General features: G+C 45.8%; 2 protein-coding genes across 3 annotated transcripts in view; one reads left to right on the top strand and one right to left on the bottom strand.

The window, feature by feature from the left end:
- The window catches only part of LOC130303245 (oocyte zinc finger protein XlCOF7.1-like), a gene marked incomplete at its 5' end in the record, with an annotated part of 65,692 nt that overhangs the window by 27,536 nt on the left and 15,019 nt on the right, over positions 1-23,137 (top strand). The window contains one exon of the mRNA XM_056551768.1: positions 18,776-18,877. Coding sequence (XP_056407743.1) covers positions 18,776-18,877 — 102 coding nt within the window. The remainder of the gene's footprint in view (positions 1-18,775; positions 18,878-23,137) is intronic.
- LOC130303244 (oocyte zinc finger protein XlCOF22-like) lies at positions 8,913-15,549 on the bottom strand. 2 transcript variants are annotated; one of them, XM_056551767.1, is made up of 4 exons: positions 15,391-15,549; positions 13,588-13,713; positions 12,947-13,504; positions 8,913-10,358 (listed from the first exon to the last, which is right to left on the bottom strand). In XM_056551767.1, the coding sequence occupies exons 2-4, from the start codon at positions 13,616-13,618 to the stop codon at positions 9,202-9,204; spliced, it is 1,746 nt and encodes a 581-aa protein (XP_056407742.1). In that variant the 5' UTR covers positions 13,619-13,713; positions 15,391-15,549; the 3' UTR covers positions 8,913-9,201. The 2 variants fall into 2 exon arrangements, with proteins under 2 accessions (XP_056407742.1, XP_056407741.1); XM_056551766.1 differs by lacking the exon at positions 15,391-15,549 and having other exon boundaries at positions 13,588-14,065.

Here is a 23,137-nt window from a genome sequence, read left to right as displayed (position 1 = left end):
AGTCTCGCTCTTTGTTTGTCTTTCTTTTCTTTGCACAAGTGTGTCCATGTAGTGTAGCATCTATTTCCGTTTTGCCTTTGTTTTAGAAACTAGCCGGTCTCCTCTTTCAGTGCCCCGCCCAACTTGTTTTGCGTTGCCGCCAAGCCCTGTTTGTGGCCGGCTTTATTTTTTTTCCCTTTAGCCCTTTCCCTGCCCTGTTCATTAGTATACTCATCCCACCCTCAGCTTCTCACCCCACAGTCCCCACATCAGGGAATTAATGAATTGTCAGTGGGGGGGGGGGGACTGATCATATGTGACCCGCGGGCGCTGCTCTGCTTCTACCCCCCCCCCTCAAAAAAAAAAAAGCAATGTCCCCGCATCAGGGAAAGTGTTAACTGTGAGCCGCAGCCTGCACATTCTTCCCATGTTAGGGAATGAATTGTCATCCGCAGTGCGCTGTCCCCACATCAGTGAACTAATCATAATTTGAATCACCATCCTACGTTCCCTCGTTGCTACGGTAACGGCCTCACAGTCCCCTGCTGCGATCCTCACACTGCTTCCTGGGGAGGGGAATGTCACAGAGCCGTCAGCGTATCACCGGCCGCAGCGATGTCCCGCCTCGGCCGGTCATAGGCTGAGCGCACTGTCATGTAAGGAGCCGGCCGGCAGGAAGCAGCATGAGGATCGCAGCAGAGGACCGTGAGGTTGTTACCGTAGCAACGGGGAAAGTAGGAAGGTGAGTCAAACTTTATTTTGTTTATTTTTGCAGCCTGGGTACAGGTATATGTAAAATTCATCAGTACAGATGTCCTTTAACTGTGAGACGCAGCAGCGCTGTACATTCTCCCCACGTCGGGGAATGAATGATTTGTGAGCGCGGGCGCAGGGCTTCTGATCAGCTTCTGTTCTCCGATCAGAAGCCCTGCGCCCGCGCTCAGAAATCATTCATTTCCCGACGTGGGGAGAATGTACAGCACTGCTGCGGCTCACAGTTAGCGCTCGCGGGGACATCGCTTTGGGGGGGGGGGGGGAGATGGGGGCAGGAAGCAGAGCAGCGCAGCGTCACTGTTACGCCGAGCGCTCCGGGTCCCCGCTCCTCCCCGGAGCGCTCGCTACACTCTCCTCACTGCAGCGCTCCGGTCAGATCCACTGACCCGGGGCGCTGCGATACCGCCTCCAGCCGGGATGCGATTCGCGATGCGGGTAGCGCCCGCTCGCGATGCGCACCCCGGCTCCCGTACCTGACTCGCTCCCCGTCGGTCCTGTCCCGGCGCGCGCGGCCCCGCTCCTTAGGGCGCGCGCGCGCCGGGTCTTTGCGATTTAAAGGGCCACTGCGCCGCTGATTGGCGCAGTGGTTCCAATTAGTCTGATCACCTGTGCACTTCCCTATATCACCTCACTTCCCCTGCACTTCCTTGCCGGATCTTGTTGCCATCGTGCCAGTGAAAGCGTTTCCTTGTGTGTTCCTAGCCTGTGTTCCAGACCTCCTGCCGTTGCCCCTGACTACGATCCTTGCTGCCTGCCCCGACCTTCTGCTACGTCCGACCTTGCTTCTGTCTACTCCCTTGTACCGCGCCTATCTTCAGCAGCCAGAGAGGTGAGCCGTTGCTAGTGGATACGACCTGGTCACTACCGCCGCAGCAAGACCATCCCGCTTTGCGGCGGGCTCTGGTGAAAACCAGTAGTGACTTAGAACCGGTCCACTAGCACGGTCCTCGCCATCCCTCTCTGGCACAGAGGATCCACCTCCTGCCAGCCGGCATCGTGACAGTAGATCCGGCCATGGATCCCGCTGAAGTTCCTCCTGTGACCGGCCTCCCTAAGGCCTATATGGACTTTGCGGATGTTTTTTGCAAAAAACAAGCTGAGACTCTACCTCCTCACAGGCCTTATGATTGTCCTATCGACCTCCTCCCGGGCACTACTCCACCCCGGGGCAGAATTTATCCTCTATCCGCCCCAGAGACTCTTGCCATGTCTGAATACGTCCAGGAAAATTTAAAAAAGGGCTTTATCCGTAAATCCTCCTCTCCTGCCGGAGCCGGATTTTTCTTTGTGTCCAAAAAAGAAGAGCTCCTCCCATTTTTTCCCCTGGAGACAAGGTATGGCTCTCCGCTAAATATGTCCGCTTCCGTGTCCCTAGCTACAAGTTGGGACCACGCTATCTTGGTCCTTTCAAAATTTTGTGCCAGATTAATCCTGTCTCTTACAAACTTCTTCTTCCTCCTTCTCTTCGTATTCCTAATGCCTTTCACGTTTCTCTTCTTAAACCACTTATCATCAACCGTTTCTCTCCCAAATCTGTTCCTCCCACTCCTGTTTCCGGCTCCTCGGACATCTTCTCCGTCAAAGAAATTCTGGCATCCAAAAAGGTCAGAGGGAAAACTTTTTTTTTAGTGGATTGGGAGGGTTGTGGTCCAGAAGAGAGATCCTGGGAACCTGAGGACAATATCCTAGACAAAAGTCTGCTCCTCAGGTTCTCAGGCTCTAAGAAGAGGGGGAGACCCAAGGGGGGGGGTACTGTTACGCCGAGCGCTCCGGGTCCCCGCTCCTCCCCGGAGCGCTCGCTACACTCTCCTCACTGCAGCGCTCCGGTCAGATCCACTGACCCGGGGCGCTGCGATACCGCCTCCAGCCGGGATGCGATTCGCGATGCGGGTAGCGCCCGCTCGCGATGCGCACCCCGGCTCCCGTACCTGACTCGCTCCCCGTCGGTCCTGTCCCGGCGCGCGCGGCCCCGCTCCTTAGGGCGCGCGCGCGAAGGGTCTTTGCGATTTAAAGGGCCACTGCGCCGCTGATTGGCGCAGTGGTTCCAATTAGTCTGATCACCTGTGCACTTCCCTATATCACCTCACTTCCCCTGCACTTCCTTGCCGGATCTTGTTGCCATCGTGCCAGTGAAAGCGTTTCCTTGTGTGTTCCTAGCCTGTGTTCCAGACCTCCTGCCGTTGCCCCTGACTACGATCCTTGCTGCCTGCCCCGACCTTCTGCTACGTCCGACCTTGCTTCTGTCTACTCCCTTGTACCGCGCCTATCTTCAGCAGCCAGAGAGGTGAGCCGTTGCTAGTGGATACGACCTGGTCACTACCGCCGCAGCAAGACCATCCCGCTTTGCGGCGGGCTCTGGTGAAAACCAGTAGTGACTTAGAACCGGTCCACTAGCACGGTCCTCGCCATCCCTCTCTGGCACAGAGGATCCACCTCCTGCCAGCCGGCATCGTGACAGTCACATATGATTAGTTCCCTAATGTGGGGACAGCGCACTGCGGATGACAATTCATTCCCTGATGTGGGGACTGCGGGGTGAGAAGCTGACAGTGCGCCCGCAGGGGAGGATCATGATAGTTATACACAACTGGTCCCTAAAGGAAGTCAGGGATCACTTTCTACGAAAAATTACTAAAGCCCGGGGCAAAGAAAGCCCAGGGCACAAGATCCCTATTGCAGGGAGACTTCCCTAAAACTTAACTTTTAATGGTGCTCTGATAAAATATTTGTGACCAAAACGTTAAAAACTCATGTCAAGGTCCACTGTAATCTAATAACTGTGAGTGAGTTCACTGGGTTAATTGTATAGGGAACTACAGTTTCCCTTTATCTAAGTGAACCGAGACAGATTTAAAACACTAACATTTGCCCCCCTCTACTAGTTTCGGCGCTACTGCACCGTCCTCAGGAGGAACAATGGGCAAACACCTTCCCACGTGTCAAGTACTTCCTTATATATGGTCTGTTTGTGCTGTCATCACTCAGCGACAGGTGTATCAACCTATCCTGAGTGCTTGATGTTAGGGAACCAATCACAAAAATCCATTCCGGTTTGCCTGTCCTGGATTGTCCAATCACTAGGTTGCTGCCTTACCTGTCAACTCCGTGCGCCGTATTTCCGCATTGTAGGTCCAAGAAATTGATGCTGGAACCTCCAATTTCACTGGTGAACGTTTTTAACGTTTTGGTCACAAATATTTTATCAGAGCACCATTAAAAGTTAAGTTTTAGGGAAGTCTCCCTGCAATAGGGATCTTGTGCCCTGGGCTTTCTTTGCCCCGGGCTTTAGTAATTTTTCGGATCATGATAGTGCTGCGGCTGACATGTTACTAATTCCCCGCCATGGGGACAGTGCGCCTGTGGGGGGAATCCTGATAGCGCTGCGGCTGACATGTTACTAATTTCCCCGCCATGGGGACAGTGCGTCTGCGGGAGGAATCATGATAAGCGATTCCCCTGATTCCCCCGCGGGCGCACAGTCCCCATGGCGGGGAAGGGGTTACATGTCAGCCGCAGCGCTGGTACAGGGTATTCAGTACATTGTGAGCCGGGCGCAGGGCTGGCTGACAGCGGGAGGAGACATCCATCCTCCCGCAACAATTCAATTAGTATTCATTACAGGGATGTGGAAGAGGGGCAAAACCATTGCAGGAGAAAAAAAAACAGCAACGCCTACAGCGCTGACGTCTTGTCCACAACAGTGAATAAACATGGCCGCAGGTGTGGACGACAGTCAAAGGCAACCATAAAAACTATTTGACCTCCGTCATAGAAAAGAGGTCAGTAAAAAACATACGTGCTGTGGACAGATGTATAACATGTGATTTACAAAAGTGCTAAACTCACTACAAGCATGCTAGAGAACCATAAAACTGTGATACCGGAGTACCCCTTTAATCGAGAACATGACCTATGGATGGAAATGTGAGAGAATATGTCTTATCCAGCCATGTTGTTCAGGCGCCATGAGCTTTAAAGAGGTACTCCGCTGCCCCAGCATTCAGAAGATTTTGTTCCAACTGCTTGGAGCGGGTGGCGGGGGTTGTGTAGTCACCTCATGACCCCTCAATGCAAGTCTATGGGAGTACGGCCGCCACACCTCCCTCCCATACATGACATCACGACCCCTGCCGCCCACACCCAGTGTTCAAAACTAATGTCAGGTGTTGCTCAGAAATCACGGAGATCACAGCTGCAGGATCCCCGCGATCAATCATCTTATCCCCGATCCTTTGGATAGAAGATAAGATGTCTAGGGGCGGAGTACCCCTTTAAATGACGTCTAACAAGTCCTTTCCTTGACCGGAGAGCGCACAGCTGGCTTCAGCCCCTCAGAGATCTGGGAACCAACCATAGAGCCACCTGGTTAATTCTTCTCCGCACTTCATCCGAATACAACTTGTTCTTCCCTCTATAACCTAAGGAAGGACCCTGTGTAGAGTAGGAGACCCCACTAATCTAACACCTATAGGATCAGAATGTCCTAGAAGATAGAAGTGATTTTATATGTCTAATCTGCTCGTGTCCTGTTACCTTGTAGCCATATATGAGACTCTTTTCCTCCCATGTAAAATTATAGAGATGACATCGCTGGATCGGTGACTACGTTATAAAAGAAAAACTTTATTTTTTTTCCCCAATGTCTCTTTTATTGTTAACAAAAGATAAAAAAAAGTATCAAATCATCGTTTCACCACAATAATATTCATATTGCCCCAATAATACATAAATTGCAAACAAAAAATCTTTAGAAAAAAAAGAAAGATAGAAATAGATCAACCCGACATCTAGCATAAAACTTATTTATAATAATAAATGATTTAACCCCTTAAGGACCAGGCCATTTTTCATTTTTGCACTTCTTACCTTCTAAAAATCATAACGCTTTCAATTTTGCACCTATAGACTCATATGAGGGCTTGTTTTTTGTGCCACCATTTTTGATGGGACTTTTTGATCGCTGTTTTATACATTTTAGGGTATACAAAATGACCAAAAATACACAATTCTGGACTTTGGATTTTTTTTTTTTATACACCATTGACCGCGTGGTTTAATTAACATGATATTTTTTATAGTTCAGACATTTACGCATGCAGCAATACCACATATTTATTTATGTTTAGATTTTTTTTTATGGGAAAAGGGGGGTGATTCCAACTTTTATTAGGGAAGGGGTTAACCTCTTCAGGACGTGGGGCGTATGCATACGCCCTGCATCCCGAGTCCTTAAGGACGTAGGGAGTATGCATACGCCCATGGGAATTACGGTCCCCGCCGCTAGCCGGTTGGGGACCGGACCGGGATGCTTGCTAGAATCATTCAGCAGGCATCCCGGCACATCGCCGAGGGGGGTCCTGAGACCCCCCCATGTCGGCGATCGCAGAAAATCGCATGTCAATTCAGACATTCAATTTTCTGCTATTCCGGGCTGATCTGGTCTGATCGGAACTGATTCTGACCAATGGCAGCGCAGGACAGTGGGTTGCCATGGCAACCCCTCATTCTGCCCACCCCTGGATATCGGGCAGAACTGGGGGAGAATATAGAGGCCTTTACCTGAGGACCAGATGTGATCATCAGAGACATCAGCGGAGATCACGGCTCAGGTAGGGAAACAACGTGTGTGTGTGGGGGTTTAGGAAGGAAGGGGGCTGTAAGCGATATTTACTGCTGCCCTTCCTAGTGGGTGCCAAACTGCAACTCCCAGCATGCCCAGACAGCCAAAGGCTGTCTGGGCATGCTGGGAGTTGTAGTTTTGCAACATCTGGAGGGTCACAGTTTGGAGACCACTGTTAGGCATGCTGGGAGTTGTAGTTCTGTAACATCTGTACCTTCAGATTTTGCAATTTTCATGACATTTTTGAAAATTGCTGCTCTACTTTGAAGCCCTCTAATTTTTTCAAAAAGTAAAAATATGTCCATTTTATGATGCCAACATAAAGTAGACATATTGTCTTTGTGAATAAAAATAAAATTTATTTGGAATATCCATTTTCCTTACAAGCAGAGAGTTTCAAAGTTAGAAAAATGCTAAATTTTCATGAAATTTGGGGATTTTTCACCAAAAAAGGATGCAAGTAACGACGAAAATTTACCACCAAAATAAAGTAGAATATGTCACGAAAAAACTCTCTCAGAATCACAATATTCGGTAAAAGCGTTTTAGAGTTATTAATGTGTAAAGTGACGGTGGTCAGAATTGCAAAAAAGGGCTCAGACCTTAAGGTGAAAAAGGGCTGCGTCCTTAAGGGGTTAAATCACTTATCAACTTTGTAATCTTTTTAAACTATTTTTGCACCATTATTTAGTCCCCATAGGCGACTATTACTGTACATACAATCTACTGATTGCATATACTGTTCAATGCTTTGCTGATCGGACAAAGATGGAGGCAGGTAGGCACCCTCTCCCATCCCTCTCAGGAGCTGCCAGGAACGGTTTAGTTGATCGCCGCATCTAAGGGGTTAATGCCGGGCATAACCACGGTCGGTTATGTCCGGCATTAGCCACAGGACCACCCGGCTATGACACGGGGTCATAGGTACACAGGTACACCCTTGGTCCTTAAGGTGTTAATGAAAAGGTTCTAAAAGTAATCTAAAGAGAACAAGTCTCCAAGGAATTGTTCAAGACATTTTGCCATGAAACAGGTTTCTCAATTTTGAATAACTGGGAACTTTTTTTTGCACCGCTGGGAAATGACTGGAGGGGGTAGAAGATCTCTAGTATATCGGAATAAGACGTCTAGTCACCAATAGTAGGTGTGAGATTAAAGGGGTACTCCAGTGTTCTGTACATTTTGTCCAGAAATCTTGGAACTGGAGGCCGTGATCATGACTTCACAGACACGCCCCATCCCCCCTCCCCCTGTGACATCGCACTGAGAAGATTCTGGAATACCATGTGACAAAAGGAGAGGAGGAGTCCCAACCCCCGACAATATAACTTATATGAACTCTCCTGTATACGAATACAGGGGGAGGAGCCACGTGAGCGCTAGAGATAAATCCGCACTGTTCTTCAGAGAGTTGGATATTCAGCTCCTCTTCTCATATAAGATGCATTTTGGTTACTATTAGGAGCAGAAGAAATCAGATAAGAATAAAGCTTAGATATTATTATTATTTAGGAAATAAATACAATCTCTCTAACCAATTTCGGGGACGTATGTTAGTATAACGCTTAAAACATTGGAGAGTAAAGATAAATTTACTTATAAAACCCCAGAAAGCCTGAGATTCCTCTATGGCCAAAGTCTTAGTAGAAGAAAATAAATCTCGTAACGTAAAAGAATGTAAACGTTCCCACAAAGGGGAAGAGGGAAAATGTGTTTAGTAATAACCATAGGGAGTAAAGAAAGTGGGGTTAGGGGAGAAGGGAAATCAGAATCAGTCGTAGAGCAGTCTCGTAATACCGACAAAGTTATATATAAAAGAGGAAAGAACTAGAGAGGCCAAGGAGGAGTGCGGGGGCCACAAAATGGGCCCTATAGAAGGAGGGACTGAGGAGAATTCCATATCCACATGAGGAGGAATATAAAGGGGAGGAGGAGAAAAAGAAGAGCGAACGAGCTCTAATAATCCAGACGAAGGAAAAGCTTTATAATAAGTGTGTAAATCCGGAAACACAAAACCGCCGTCTAATGTCTTCAGGGTGAGCGTCTATACGGGACACGTGGTCTCTTCTGAATCATAACAAAATTACTAAATAACCATCGGATAGAAGAAAAATAACAATTCCGTACTATGATAGGGACGGACTGTAAAAATATAAAATATTATTGGTAAATATAAGATTTAAGAACCTTTTTCCTTCCAATCCACGACATATATGGGAATTTACGAGCGTGTAACTGGGTCTTCAATCCGTGTAATAATGGCGCAAAGTGTGAAGTAAAGAGATCTTGTACCAGATGTGATCAGATCTCTAGGGATTTTATACCCCGGGGAGGACAAAGAAAAGGAAAAGAATTACACCCATGTTTACTGAACCCGGGGGACGCTGACATATTGACGACTTCTCATATAGAAAAATGGATTTTATGATCGGAGATCGAAAATAGACGTCAAGACGGGAAACGCTGGTCTAGGGTTTGTGATAAATAAAAGTATCTGCAGCGTCTTATGTTCAGAACAGACGATCTTCAAGGGAGACGCGCGGATCCTGTCTGATGCCTTGAATTAAAGTCTCTATAATCATAATGAGAAGGGGGCGGGGACAACACTGACGTGTTACATTCCCTATATACAACGTCAGGGACAATATTACATTTATTATAAGTCCAGTGTGCGGAGATGAATATAAAGGATAATAAATAATATAATATAGAGAACTTCTTCAAAATTGATAACAAGTTTGGAGATGAAGCATATATTGTGTATATATATATATATATATATATATATATATGAGTATGTATTAGTGTCAACTATCCTAAGTACATGGTTAATATATAGATGTGTGAGTTCTTTTATGTTTAACAAGATCTGATTGCTGAGTAAAACATTTCCCACATTTAGAACATGAAAATGGCTTCTCCCCTGTGTGAGTTATTTGATGTTGAACAAGATTTGATTTCACAGTATAACATTTCCCACATTCTGCACATGAAAATGGCTTCTCCCCTGTGTGAGTTCTTTGATGTTGAATAAGACTTGATTTATCAGTAAAACATTTCCCACATTCTGCACATGAAAATGGCTTCTCCCCTGTGTGAGTTCTTTCATGTTGAATAAGAGTTGATTTATCAGTAAAACATTTCCCACATTCTGCACATGAAAATGGCTTCTCCCCTGTGTGAGTTCTTTGATGTCTAATAAGATCTGATTTCTGAGCAAAACGTTTCCCACATTCTGAACATGAAAACTTCTTCTCTCCTGTGTGAGTTCTTTGATGATTAACAAGACTTGATTTATAAGTAAAACATTTCCCACATTCTGCACATGAAAATGGCTTCTCTCCTGTGTGAGTTCTTTGATGTTGAATAAGACTTGATTGATCAGAAAAACATTTCCCACATTCTGCACATGAAAATGGCTTCTCTCCTGTGTGAGTTCTTTGATGTTGCATTAGATTTGATTTAAAAGGAAAACATTTCCCACATTCTGGACATGAAAATGGCTTCTCTCCTGTGTGAGTTTTTTGATGTACAACAAGACCTGATTTAAAAGGAAAACATTTCCCACATTCTGGACATGAAAATGGCTTCTCCCCTGTGTGAGTTCTTTGATGTTGAACAAGATATGATTTGTCAGTAAAACATTTCCCACATTCTGAACATGAAAATGGCTTCTCCCCTGTGTGAGTTCTTTGATGTTGAACAAGATATGATTTCTTAGTAAAACATTTCCCACATTCTGAGCATGAATATGGTTTCTTTCCTGTATGAGCTCGTTGATGTCCAACACCCCTTCTGTGACCTTTCTGTGATGACTGAGAAGACAGGACCTGTATATAAGGATAAGATGACAGATCTTGGCTGTGAAGGGCTGAGGGTGTATCTGGGATAATGGAATGTTCTTCATATGTATCTTGTGTGATATCATCATCTGCTTTATAATCTGAAGATATAAGATTCTCCTCTGATCTCCTGCTACAAGAATCTGCAGAGAATAACACAGATTTTATTAATAATTGTGCCCATATTTATAGTCTTTTTAGTAGAACATTATAAGTGCAGCATGTGACATCATGGAACCTTCTCCCCGTCCTCCGGATAATAAATAGTTAATGTAGACATAATATAGGGTCTTCAGGTCACATACACCCCACTCCTGGACCCCATCACACTCCCATCCAGCAGCAATGAACAATCCATAGGGCACAAATCAGACGACAGCCGAGGCGGTTCAGAGCCCCCAGCAATACAGAAGTGCTGGGAAATATCCCAAATTATTCCTCTAGTCGTCTACATGGAAATCCTGCTGACTATATAAGATGGAGACAACAGGGACAAGAAAAACAACAGCGCAAACAAGGAATTTAACCCCTTAATGACAATGGACGTTAATGTACGACCTGGTGCGGCAGTACTTCGTCCACCATTAACCCCTCAGATACCTTGATCAATACAGATCACGGCACCTGTGGCAGCGCGGCGCTTGTAATCGCTGATCTGATTGTCGCCAGCACGGAGGTCCCCTCACCTGCCTCCACCGCTCTCCCGGGGTCTTATGCACTGATCTGCCTTCCAGCAGACCAGAGCAGAAGATCGCTGATAATACTGATCATGTATAGCACTGAACAGCATTGGCAATCTAATGATTGCTATAGATAGTCCCCTATGGGGACATAAGGAGTTAAAAATAAAAGTTAAAAGTTAAAAAACTAATTGAAAAATCCACCCTAATAAAAATTGTAATCACTATTTTCCCTTATTTTACTCAAAAAAGCATAAAAAGTTAATAATTATGAAACATATTTGGTATTGCTCTCTGCATAAATGTCCGATCTATCAAAATGTAAAGTTAATGATCCGGTGGGGTGAACAGCGTAAACTGAAAAAAGTACAAAAAAAAAGTACAAAAAATTGCTGCTTTTTGGTCACATCACATTCACAATTTTTTTTTTTATAAAAAAGCGACTTAAAAGTCACATATACACAAAAGTGGAACAAAAAAAAACCTACAGGTCATGGTGCAAAGAATGAGCCCTCATACCGCCCCGTATACGGAAAAATGGAAAAGTTATAGGTGGTCAAAATAGGGCGACTGATTTAGTAAAAAATATATAAGTTTGAGATTTTTTAAAAGCAGTACAATAATAGAAAAGTGTGTAATCGTAGGTGTAATTTTAATCGAATTGACCAACAGAATAAAGAAAAATGTCATTTTTACCGTAAAGTGTACAGGGAGAAAACAAAACCCTCCAAATCAGCAAAATTGTGGTTTTCATTAAAATTTTCTCACAAAAAAAATAATAATTTGGGTTCGCCGTACATTTTATGGTAAAATGAGGGTTCATGACAAAGTACAATTGGTCCCGCAAAAAACAAGCCTCATATGGGTCTATGAATGTAAATGTAAAAGAGTTCTGGATTTTTGAAGGCGAGGAGGAAAAAACGAAAACGCAAAAATAAAATTGGCCTGGTCCTTGAGGGGTTAAAGACAAAACACATGCTCAGTATCAGTAAGGGCCACACTTTGAGACCACAGATCTAAAACATAATCCTACACAAGTAAAGGGATGTGTGCAGCTCACAACCAAGCGTCCGAGGTTTAATGTGGCTAAAAGATTGATCCCCACAGATCAAAAATATAAAAAATATATGTAAAATTAACCCCTCCTCGAGGATCCTGCCCTACTGGGTACACAATGAAAAATTATTGGAAATAGTTTATTTGAAAAAATGTGGAAATATTTATTAAAATACAATTATAAATTTAAAACAAAGAAAAACCCCATATACATAAAACATAATGATCAGAGAAATACTAGTTATATGTTGTAATTCTCTGCCATTGGGCCCTAATGGTAAAAGATAGAGAGATATAGCAGTGCCAGATGTTTAAATGTCCGCACTCCTAAACAATTGGCACTGCTATATCTCTCTATCTTTTACCATTAGGGCCCAATGGCAGAGAATTACAACATATAACGAGTATTTCTCTGATCATTATGTTTTATGTATATGGGGTTTTTCTTTCTTTTACATTTATAATTGTATTTTAATAAATATTTCCACATTTTTTCAAATAAACTATTTCCAATAATTTTTCATTGTGTACCCAGTAGGGCAGGATCCTCGAGGTGGGGTTCATTTTGCATATAAAACATAATCCTGTCCGGTTGTAGAATCATCTTTGTCCCAGCTGAAGCACAGACCTGGCAGGACTAGTACTCCCCTGTGCTCACTCCTGTCCTATCAGACTGCAGCATGAAAGCAGAGAGGAGGGGGTTACAGAATAGCCTGCAGTGATTGGATAAAGAGATCCGGCACAGCAGACCCAGGGAGGAAGTCGAATGAATGGTGAGTGAGGGCGGGCTCAGTGCTTGCCTCAGACACTCCCTTTCCTGAACAGTGGATGCCAGAAAAGGTGAACAGCAGAACAAAGGGATTTGTGAGCCAAATACAGAAGACAAATAGACCTAGTGAGCAACATATATGAACATTATTTTTTTCTGTAATTACTGCAGTCGGTGACTGAGTAGAATCTGTGACTCTTCTCTGTATTTAGTGGTTACTACTCACCTGTAGAAATGCCCTCCTGATACTGCTCATCACTGCTCACATCTGTCTCTTCTTCTTTCTTTAGGTCTGTCGCATTAATATAGAGCAGATCTCTCCCTGTTGAAATGCCCTCCTTATACTGTTCATCACTGCTTACATCTGTCTCTTCTTCTTCCTTTAGGTCTGTAGCATTAATAGAGCTCAGATGTTTCCCTGTAGGAATGTCCTCCTTATACTGCTCATCACCGCTCACATCTGTTTCTTCTTCTTTCTTTATGTCTGTAGCATAAATATAGATAAGATCTTTCCCTGTAGGAATGTTCTCCTTATACTGCTCATCACTGCTTACATATGTCTCTTGTTCTTCCTTTATGTCTGTAGCATTAATATAGATCAGATCTTTCTCTGTAGGAATATCCTCCTTATACTGCTCATCACCGCTCACATCCGTCTCTTCTTCTTCCTTTATGTCTGTAGCATTAATATAGATGAGATTTTTCCCTGTAGTAATGTCCTCCATATTCTGTTCATCAAGAGGACGGGGACACCTCTCTGGTGCTGTTCGATTACTGGATCTGACTGTAGGGAACACATACAGAGACTGAATTCATTCTTTACATACAAATAATGAGAGGACGTGTGTATATAGTCATGTCTATTACCTGGTGATGTGAGGGGCTGCTGATCCTCCATATGACCTGATCCTTGTACTGATCCTTGTGTCCTTCTACATACTCCCACTCCTCCATGGAGAAATAGACCGCCACGTCCTGACACCTTATAGGAACCTGTATTGTGAATAAACATTTAATTCTATACAATTCCAGGATGTTATATGGAGACATTTGAGGGGATATTCCTGCACATGATTTATCTTCTTGCTCTCGGATGATGAGGTGAATACTTGTCGGGGCAGATCCTCTATATTATGGTCACATGTCCCCAACTGACCGCAAGTCTGATGATCCAGCTGTCAGTTCAGGTCATTATACCCAAAGCGCCCGTCCCATGGAGTGTAAGGAGTTAAGTGATATTTCATAGTATCACTGCTCCCCTCCCCCGGGACTATATAGATGGCTGCTTACTGTCTGGCCCCTAAGGATAGAATTGGCAGTGCTGTGCGCCACTTAACCCTAGCTAGACTGGTTGTTCTTTTCCCAGCGAGGAGAAGGGACAATAAGCAGCTATCTGTATAGTGTATGGCCCCAAAAAAGTTAAGTGGCAATGCATCACCACCATTTAACTCCTTCATGGCTGACTGGGCAGGAGGTATATAATGTATAGCCATGGGCCCAGCTCCGGAGCAGAAGACGCATCAAATCTGGCATATCTTCTGCTCTTGTGCAGGAAACCCCTTTCAGTGCAGGGACTCCTGTCATTAAAGTGATAAGATTTGGATGGGAGGGAGGCCGCTGCCAATAGCCCCTAGGTCCTACCTGCTATCAGCATCTGGGACTCATTGCTAATGCCGGACATCACCAATGCTGATAGCAGCTGATAAGGACACCCACAGTGAAATAGCGGGGTCCCGGTCAGCTGAGAGAACGGGTGGAGGTCCCTAACCTCGCTCCACGCTGTCTGAACGACGCTCCAATCCTGCAGGCAGCCTCAGCATCACAGCATTGATCAGTGTATGTAATCTATAGATTCCATGTAATAGTCTAATACAGGGACTAAAAAACTGGGAATAAGGTAAAAAGAACATTAACTTAATGTGAATAAGCCCCTCCCCTAATAAACAATTGAATCTTCCCCATTTACCAATTTGTTTCTCTTAAATGAAATAATGTAAACAAAAATAAACCTAAACATATGTGTAACCGCACGGTCAATGGCGTACGCGTAAAAAAATACAACTTCATGGTCCAGAAAAAAATTCTTAAAAAGTGATCAAAAAGTCTCATCAAAACTAAAGTGTTTCCGATAAAAATTACAGATCACGGCGCAAAAAATGACTTTCATACATCCCGGTATACGGAATAATAAGAGAATTATAGGGGCCAAGGTAGGACGATCTGATACAGACTCATTATTGTACAAAAAGTCAGAATTGTTTTATATTTTAATAGTGTTAAAATAAAACCTATATAAATCATTTATCATTGTAATCGTTTGGACCTACAGAATAAAGAGAATTATTACCGTAATGTGCACTGCGTCCAAACAGAAGATCCCAGATTTCACCCCACAAATAAAAATTTTTGTTGTAGATTTTGCAGTAAAATGAGTGATGTCATTACAAAGTACAAACCGGTGGTGAAAAAAAACAACAACAAGAACAAGAAGCCTCATATGGGTTTGTAAAGAGGAAATCACAATCATTATGGCTATTAGAAGGCGAGGAGGAAAACATTAAAAAGAGAAATCACTGTGTCCTTAAGGGGTTAAAACGCAAAACTGCTGGGTTCTGAAGAGGTTAATAGTACAAAAAAACATCTAACAGCAACATGTGACCTCACACATACCTCCACCTGCAGAGCTGTACAGGAGCCGTGTACTTACAGGACCTGCGATGATGTCACAGTCATGTGATCAATCGGGACTCTGCTGTCACATGACCATTCTCACAGGTCCTTAACTCACCATCCCGTCTATCCTGCACAGCTGACCTCCGCCCACTCCTGTCACATGATCCTCCCCACAGGTCCTTCAGCCACAGTGATATCTTTACTGCTATGCTTTACCCCAAAATGTACTGGTCACATGATTGTGACATCATCACAGGTCCTACACCTCCAGCATGTAGCAGATACAGAGCAGGTCCTGGTGGGGCAGTCACTGCAGTTGTGTTGTGTGTGGAGATCTCTCAGAGCAGCAGCCCCTGATCATGTGACTCCTCCTCCTCCATGTGACTGATCACATGACGGTGACATCATCGCAGGTCCTGTAAGCACACGGCTCCTCTACAGATACAGGTATGTGTGTGCGGTCACCATCAGATCAGGATTATTGGGGATGTTTATTATTAACCCTTAAGGACACGATGTATATTTACATTCTGTGCCCCATATGGGACTTTGAGGTGAGCTCAGGAGCTATAAGCAGCCGGGACTCACCACTAATGACGCTCATCTCCATTAACCCTTTAGATTCCATGATCAAAGTCGATTGCAGGATCTAAAATGAGTAAAATGCAGTTGTTGGGGGCGGAGTCTAGATCAGCTGAGATGACGGCCGGAGGGCCCCTTACCGTGCTCTGTGCTCAGATCGGGGCTCTAAGTATACAGACACCTCCACAGCCTGTATAAGCCGAGCACCGATAACACTGATCACTATGGCAGAGCGTTATTCAGGGTTTGTAATAGAAGCCCCTCCCCTAATAAGTTTATATCCCATTTTTGTAATAAAATAATGTAGGTGGGCGTGGCTTAGACATGGCGCTGTGCGGTTGTTTCTCTAGGGAGCACCGTGCTGACCAGCGGTTGTTTCCTGATTTCCTGCCTATACTGCCCCCAGGGGATGTCTGGATGGTGAAGGTATCAGGTCACTTACCCGCCCATCCTGTCACCTGGTCAGTCTCTTTTCTCCGGGTATCAGCCACTTCTTCCATACAGGACTATGTAAGCATCAGGTTTTTTAAGTTTCTCCTGCGCCCCTATTATTACTATAGACAGTGTTTCCAATCCAGCGTGCCTCCAGCTGTTGTGAAACTACAACTCCCAGCATGCCCTGACAGCCAAATGCTGTAACAGCTGGAGGCACCCTGCTTGGGAAACACTGACTCCGGTGGTGGCCCAGACCCTGCGTGTGTAACGGTATATGATGCTTGGCCTCTGCTGCAGGTAATAGCAGGTTCTTCCGGGGGGACATATCACAATTCACATAAAATCCTGATGTAATTGTGATGTATATTGTGCCCCCTAGTGGACACATTTCACTATTCTTCATTGGACAATGTCATATTGAATCCCTCTATTCTTCTCCCTGCTCTGATGAAGACGTTCTGAATACACCGCAGCCTCAGAGATTAGGAGAAATGGATTCACAACGTCTTCAGCAGAGCAGGGAGAGCGACCTCAGAAGACCTGGAGGACCAGAGCGCCACCACTGGACGGGAGAGGGGAGTGCGCTCTAGTCTCTTATTTTACAGCCCTCGGACAATGGATTTTGTTTTATAGAGGAATCTGAAAACTCCTATAATGTCTCCTCAGATGTTTCCTCAGATTATCTCCAGGAAATGGATTTTATTTCTCCATAGAATCTGGTGCGGTTTATCATCGTCTCCTCTTCTTCCCTTCAGGTTTCTCCAATCCAGGATCCTCTGCTGATATCTTCTATATAAGAGAATTCTCCTGGATGACCCATCAACCATGGAGAGAGACAGGAACAAGATGGCCGACAGGATCATAAACCTCACCCTACAGATACTCTTCCTGCTTACTGGAGAGGTGAGGGATTCTGGGAGTGATGTCACATGACCTCATTCTTATCTATGTAATGACAGATGATATGACTGGAGAGGTGAGGGATTCTGGGAGTGATGTCACATGACCTCATTCTTATCTATGTAATAACAGATGGATATGACTGGAGAGGTGAGGGATTCTGGGAGTGATGTCACATGACCTCATTCTTATCTATGTAATAACAGATGGATATGACTGGAGAGGTGAGGGATTCTGGGAGTGATGTCACACGACCTCATTCTTATCTATGGAATAACAGATGGATATGACTGGAGAGGTGAGGGATTCTGGGAGTGATGTCACATGACCTCATTCTTATCTATGTAATAACAGATGGATAAGACTGAAGAGGTGAGGGATTCTGGGAGTGATGTCACATGACCTCATTCTTATCTATATAATAACAGATGGATATGACTGGAGAGGTGAGGGATTCTGGGAGTGATGTCACATGACCTCATTCTTATCTATATAATAACAGATGGATATGACTGGAGAGGTGAGGGATTCTGGGAGTGATGTCACATGACCTCACTCTTATCTATGTAATAACAGATGGATATGACTGGAGAGGTGAGGGATTCTGGGAGTGATGTCACATGACCTCATTCTTATCTATGTAATAACAGATGGATATGAATGGAGAGGTGAGGGATTCTGGGAGTGATGTCACATGACCTCATTCTTATCTATGTAATCACAGATGGATATGACTGGAGAGGTGAGGGATTATGGGAGTGATGTCACATGACCTCATTCTTATCTATGTAATAACAGATGGATATGACTGGAGAGGTGAGGGATTCTGGGAGTGATGTCACATGACCTCATTCTTATCTATGTAATAACAGATGGATATGACTGGAGAGGTGAGGGATTCTGGGAGTGATGTCACATGACCTCATTCTTATCTATGTAATAACAGATGGATATGACTGGAGAGGTGAGGGATTCTGGGAGTGATGTCACATGACCTCATTCTTATCTATGGAATAACAGATGGATATGACTGGAGAGGTGAGGGATTCTGGGAGTGATGTCACATGACCTCATTCTTATCTATGTAATAACAGATGGATATGACTGGAGAGGTGAGGGATTCTGGGAGTGATGTCACATGACCTCATTCTTATCTATGGAATAACAGATGGATATGACTGGAGAGGTGAGGGATTCTGGGAGTGATGTCACATGACCTCATTCTTATCTATGTATAACAGATGGATATGACTGGAGAGGTGAGGGATTCTGGGAGTGATGTCACATGACCTCATTCTTATCTATGTAATAACAGATGGATATGACTGGAGAGGTGAGGGATTCTGGGAATATATGTAGTGATATTAATGTGTATCTCCATACACAGGATTACACAGTAGTGAAGAAGTCCTCTAGTGGGCGCTGTGGGGCCCCTGTGTGTGAAGGATGGGGAAGAACCTTGAGCCCAATCCCGGGGCCCCCACCTCACTCCCTGATACATGAGGAAATGGATGAACAGAAGATCCTAGAACTTATCAACAAGATGATGGAGCTGCTGACTGGAGAGGTGACCCTGCTGGGACATTATACAGTAATGGAGGGGTCTTGTGATGACTGAAGAGGTGACACTGCTGGGACATTATATAGTAATGGAGGGGTCTGGTGATGACTGGAGAGGTGACACTGCTGGGACATTATACAGTAATGGAGGGGTCTGGTGATGACTGGAGAGGTGACACTGCTGGGACATTATACAGTAATGGAGGGGTCTGGTGATGACTGGAGAGGTGACACTGCTGGGACGTTATACAGTAATGGAGGGGTCTGGTGATGACTGGAGAGGTGACACTGCTGGGAATGCTGGGACATTATACAGTAAAGGAGGGGTCTGGTGATGACTGGAGAGGTGACACTGCTGGGAATGCTGGGACATTATACAGTAATGGAGGGGTCTGGTGATGACTGGAGAGGTGACACTGCTGGGACATTATACAGTAATGGAGGGGTCTGGTGATGACTGGAGAGGTGACACTGCTGGGACATTATACAGTAATGGAGGGATCTGGTGATGACTGGAGAGGTGACACTGCTGGGACATTATACAGTAATGGAGGGGTCTGGTGATGACTGGAGAGGTGACACTGCTGGGACATTATACAGTAATGGAGGGGTCTGGTGATGACTGGAGAGGTGTCCCTGCTGGGACATTATACAGTAATGGAGGGGTCTAGTGATGACTGGAGAGGTGACACTGCTGAGAATGCTGGGACATTATACAGTAATGGAGGGGTCTGGTGATGACTGGAGAGGTGACACTTCTGGGACATTATACAGTAATGGAGGGGTCTGGTGATGACTGGAGAGGTGACACTGCTGGGACGTTATACAGTAATGGAGGGGTCTGGTGATGACTGGAGAGGTGACACTGCTGGGACATTATACAGTAATGGAGGGGTCTGGTGATGACTGGAGAGGTGACACTGCTGGGACATTATACAGTAATGGAGGGGTCTGGTGATGACTGGAGAGGTGACACTGCTGGGACATTATACAGTAATGGAGGGGTCTGGTGATGACTGGAGAGGTGACACTGCTGGGAATGCTGGGACATTATACAGTAATGGAGGGGTCTGGTGATGACTGGAGAGGTGACACTGCTGGGACATTATACAGTAATGGAGGGGTCTGGTGATGACTGGAGAGGTGACACTGCTGGGACATTATACAGTAATGGAGGGGTCTAGTGATGACTGGAGAGGTGACACTGCTGGGACATTATACAGTAATGGAGGGGTCTGGTGATGACTGGAGAGGTGACACTGCTGGGAATGCTGGGACATTATACAGTAATGGAGGAGTCTGGTGATGACTGGGGAGGTGACACTGCTGGGAATGCTGGGACATTATACAGTAATGGAGGGGTCTGGTGATGACTGGAGAGGTGACCCTGCTGGGAATGCTGGGACATTATACAGTAATGGAGGGGTCTGGTGATGACTGGAGAGGGGACCCTGCTGGGAATGCTGGGACATTATACAGTAATGGAGGGGTCTGGTGATGACTGGAGAGGTGACACTGCTGGGACATTATACAGTAATGGAGGGGTCTGGTGATGACTGGAGAGGTGACACTGCTGGGACATTATATAGTAATGGAGGGGTCTGGTGATGACTGGAGAGGTGACACTGCTGGGACATTATACAGTAATGGAGGGGTCTGGTGATGACTGGAGAGGTGACACTGCTGGGACATTATACAGTAATGGAGGGGTCTGGTGATGACTGGAGAGGTGACACTGCTGGGACATTATACAGTAATGGAGGGGTCTGGTGATGACTGGAGAGGTGACCCTGCTGGGACATTATACAGTAATGGAGGGGTCTGGTGATGAGTGGAGAGGTGACACTGCTGGGACCTTATACAGTAATGGAGGGGTCTGGTGATGACTGGAGAGGTGACACTGCTGGGACATTATACAGTAATGGAGGGGTCTGGTGATGACTGGAGAGGTGACACTGCTGGGACATTATACAGTAATGGAGGGGTCTGGTGATGACTGGAGAGGTGACACTGCTGGGACATTATACAGTAATGGAGGGGTCTGGTGATGACTGGAGAGGTGACACTGCTGGGAATGCTGGGACATTATACAGTAATGGAGGGGGTCTGGTGATGACTGGAGAGGTGACACTGCTGGGACATTATACAGTAATGGAGGGGTCTGGTGATGACTGGAGAGGTGACACTGCAGGGAATGCTGGGACATTATACAGTAATGGAGGGGTCTGGTGATGACTGGAGAGGTGACACTGCTGGGACATTATACAGTAATGGAGGGGTCTGGTGATGACTGGAGAGGTGACACTGCTGGGACATTATACAGTAATGGAGGAGTCTGGTGATGACTGGAGAGGTGACACTGCTGGGACATTATACAGTAATGGAGGGGTCTGGTGATGACTGGAGAGGTGACACTGCTGGGACATTATACAGTAATGGAGGGGTCTGGTGATGACTGGAGAGGTGACACTGCAGGGAATGCTGGGACATTATACAGTAATGGAGGGGTCTGGTGATGACTGGAGAGGTGACACTGCTGGGACATTATACAGTAATGGAGGGGTCTGGTGATGACTGGAGAGGTGACACTGCTGGGACATTATACAGTAATGGAGGGGTCTGGTGATGACTGGAGAGGTGACACTGCTGGGACATTATACAGTAATGGAGGGGTCTGGTGATGACTGGAGAGGTGACACTGCTGGGACATTATACAGTAATGGAGGGGTCTGGTGATGACTGGAGAGGTGACACTGCTGGGACATTATACATTAATGGAGGGGTCTGGTGATGACTGGAGAGGTGACACTGCTGGGAATGCTGGGACATTATACAGTAATGGAGGGGTCTGGTGATGACTGGAGAGGTGACACTGCTGGGACATTATACAGTAATGGAGGGGTCTGGTGATGACTGGAGAGGTGACACTGCTGGGAATGCTGGGACATTATACAGTAATGGAGGGGTCTGGTGATGACTGGAGAGGTGACACTGCTGGGACCTTATACAGTAATGGAGGGGTCTGGTGATGAATGGAGAGGTGACACTGCTGGGAATGCTGGGACATTATACAGTAATGGGGGGGTCTGGTGATGACTGGAGAGGTGACACTGCTGGGACATTATACAGTAATGGAGGGGTCTGGTGATGACTGGAGAGGTCACACTGCTGGGACATTATACAGTAATGGAGGGGTCTGGTGATGACTGGAGAGGTGACACTGCTGGGACATTATACAGTAATGGAGGGGTCTGGTGATGACTGGAGAGGTGACACTGCTGGGACATTATACAGTAATGGAGGGGTCTGGTGATGACTGGAGAGGTGACACTGCTGGGACATTATACAGTAATGGAGGGGTCTGGTGATGACTGGAGAGGTGACACTGCTTGGAATGCTGGGACATTATACAGTAATGGAGGGGTCTGGTGATGACTGGAGAGGTGACCCTGCTGGGACATTATACAGTAATGGAGGGGTCTGGTGATGACTGGAGAGGTGACACTGCTGGGACATTATACAGTAATGGAGGGGTCTGGTGATGACTGGAGAGGTGACACTGCTGGGACATTATACAGTAATGGAGGGGTCTGGTGATGACTGGAGAGGTGACACTGCTGGGACATTATACAGTAATGGAGGGGTCTGGTGATGACTAGAGAGGTGACACTGCTGGGAATGCTGGGACATTATACAGTAATGGAGGGGTCTGGTGATGACTGGAGAGGTGACACTGCTGGGACATTATACAGTAATGGAGGGGTCTGGTGATGACTGGAGAGGTGACACTGCTGGGAATGCTGGGACATTATACAGTAATGGAGGGGTCTGGTGATGACCGGAGAGGTGACACTGCTGGGACATTATACAGTAATGGAGGGGTCTGGTGATGACTGGAGAGGTGACACTGCTGGGAATGCTGGGACATTATACAGTAATGGAGGGGTCTGGTGATGACTGGAGAGGTGACACTGCTGGGACATTATACAGTAATGGAGGGGTCTGGTGATGACTGGAGAGGTGACACTGCTGGGACGTTATACAGTAATGGAGGGGTCTGGTGATGACTGGAGAGGTGACACTGCTGGGACGTTATACAGTAATGGAGGGGTCTGGTGATGACTGGAGAGGTGACACTGCTGGGACATTATACAGTAATGGAGGGGTCTGGTGATGACTGGAGAGGTGACACTGCTGGGACATTATACAGTAATGGAGGGGTCTGGTGATGACTGGAGAGGTGACACTGCTGGGACATTATACAGTA

This window comes from Hyla sarda, unplaced genomic scaffold, assembly GCF_029499605.1.
Source record: "Hyla sarda isolate aHylSar1 unplaced genomic scaffold, aHylSar1.hap1 scaffold_1202, whole genome shotgun sequence".
Lineage (NCBI taxonomy): Eukaryota > Metazoa > Chordata > Amphibia > Anura > Hylidae > Hyla > Hyla sarda.
Note: the sequence above shows the minus strand (reverse complement) of the source record. Positions and strands in the feature narration are given on the sequence as shown.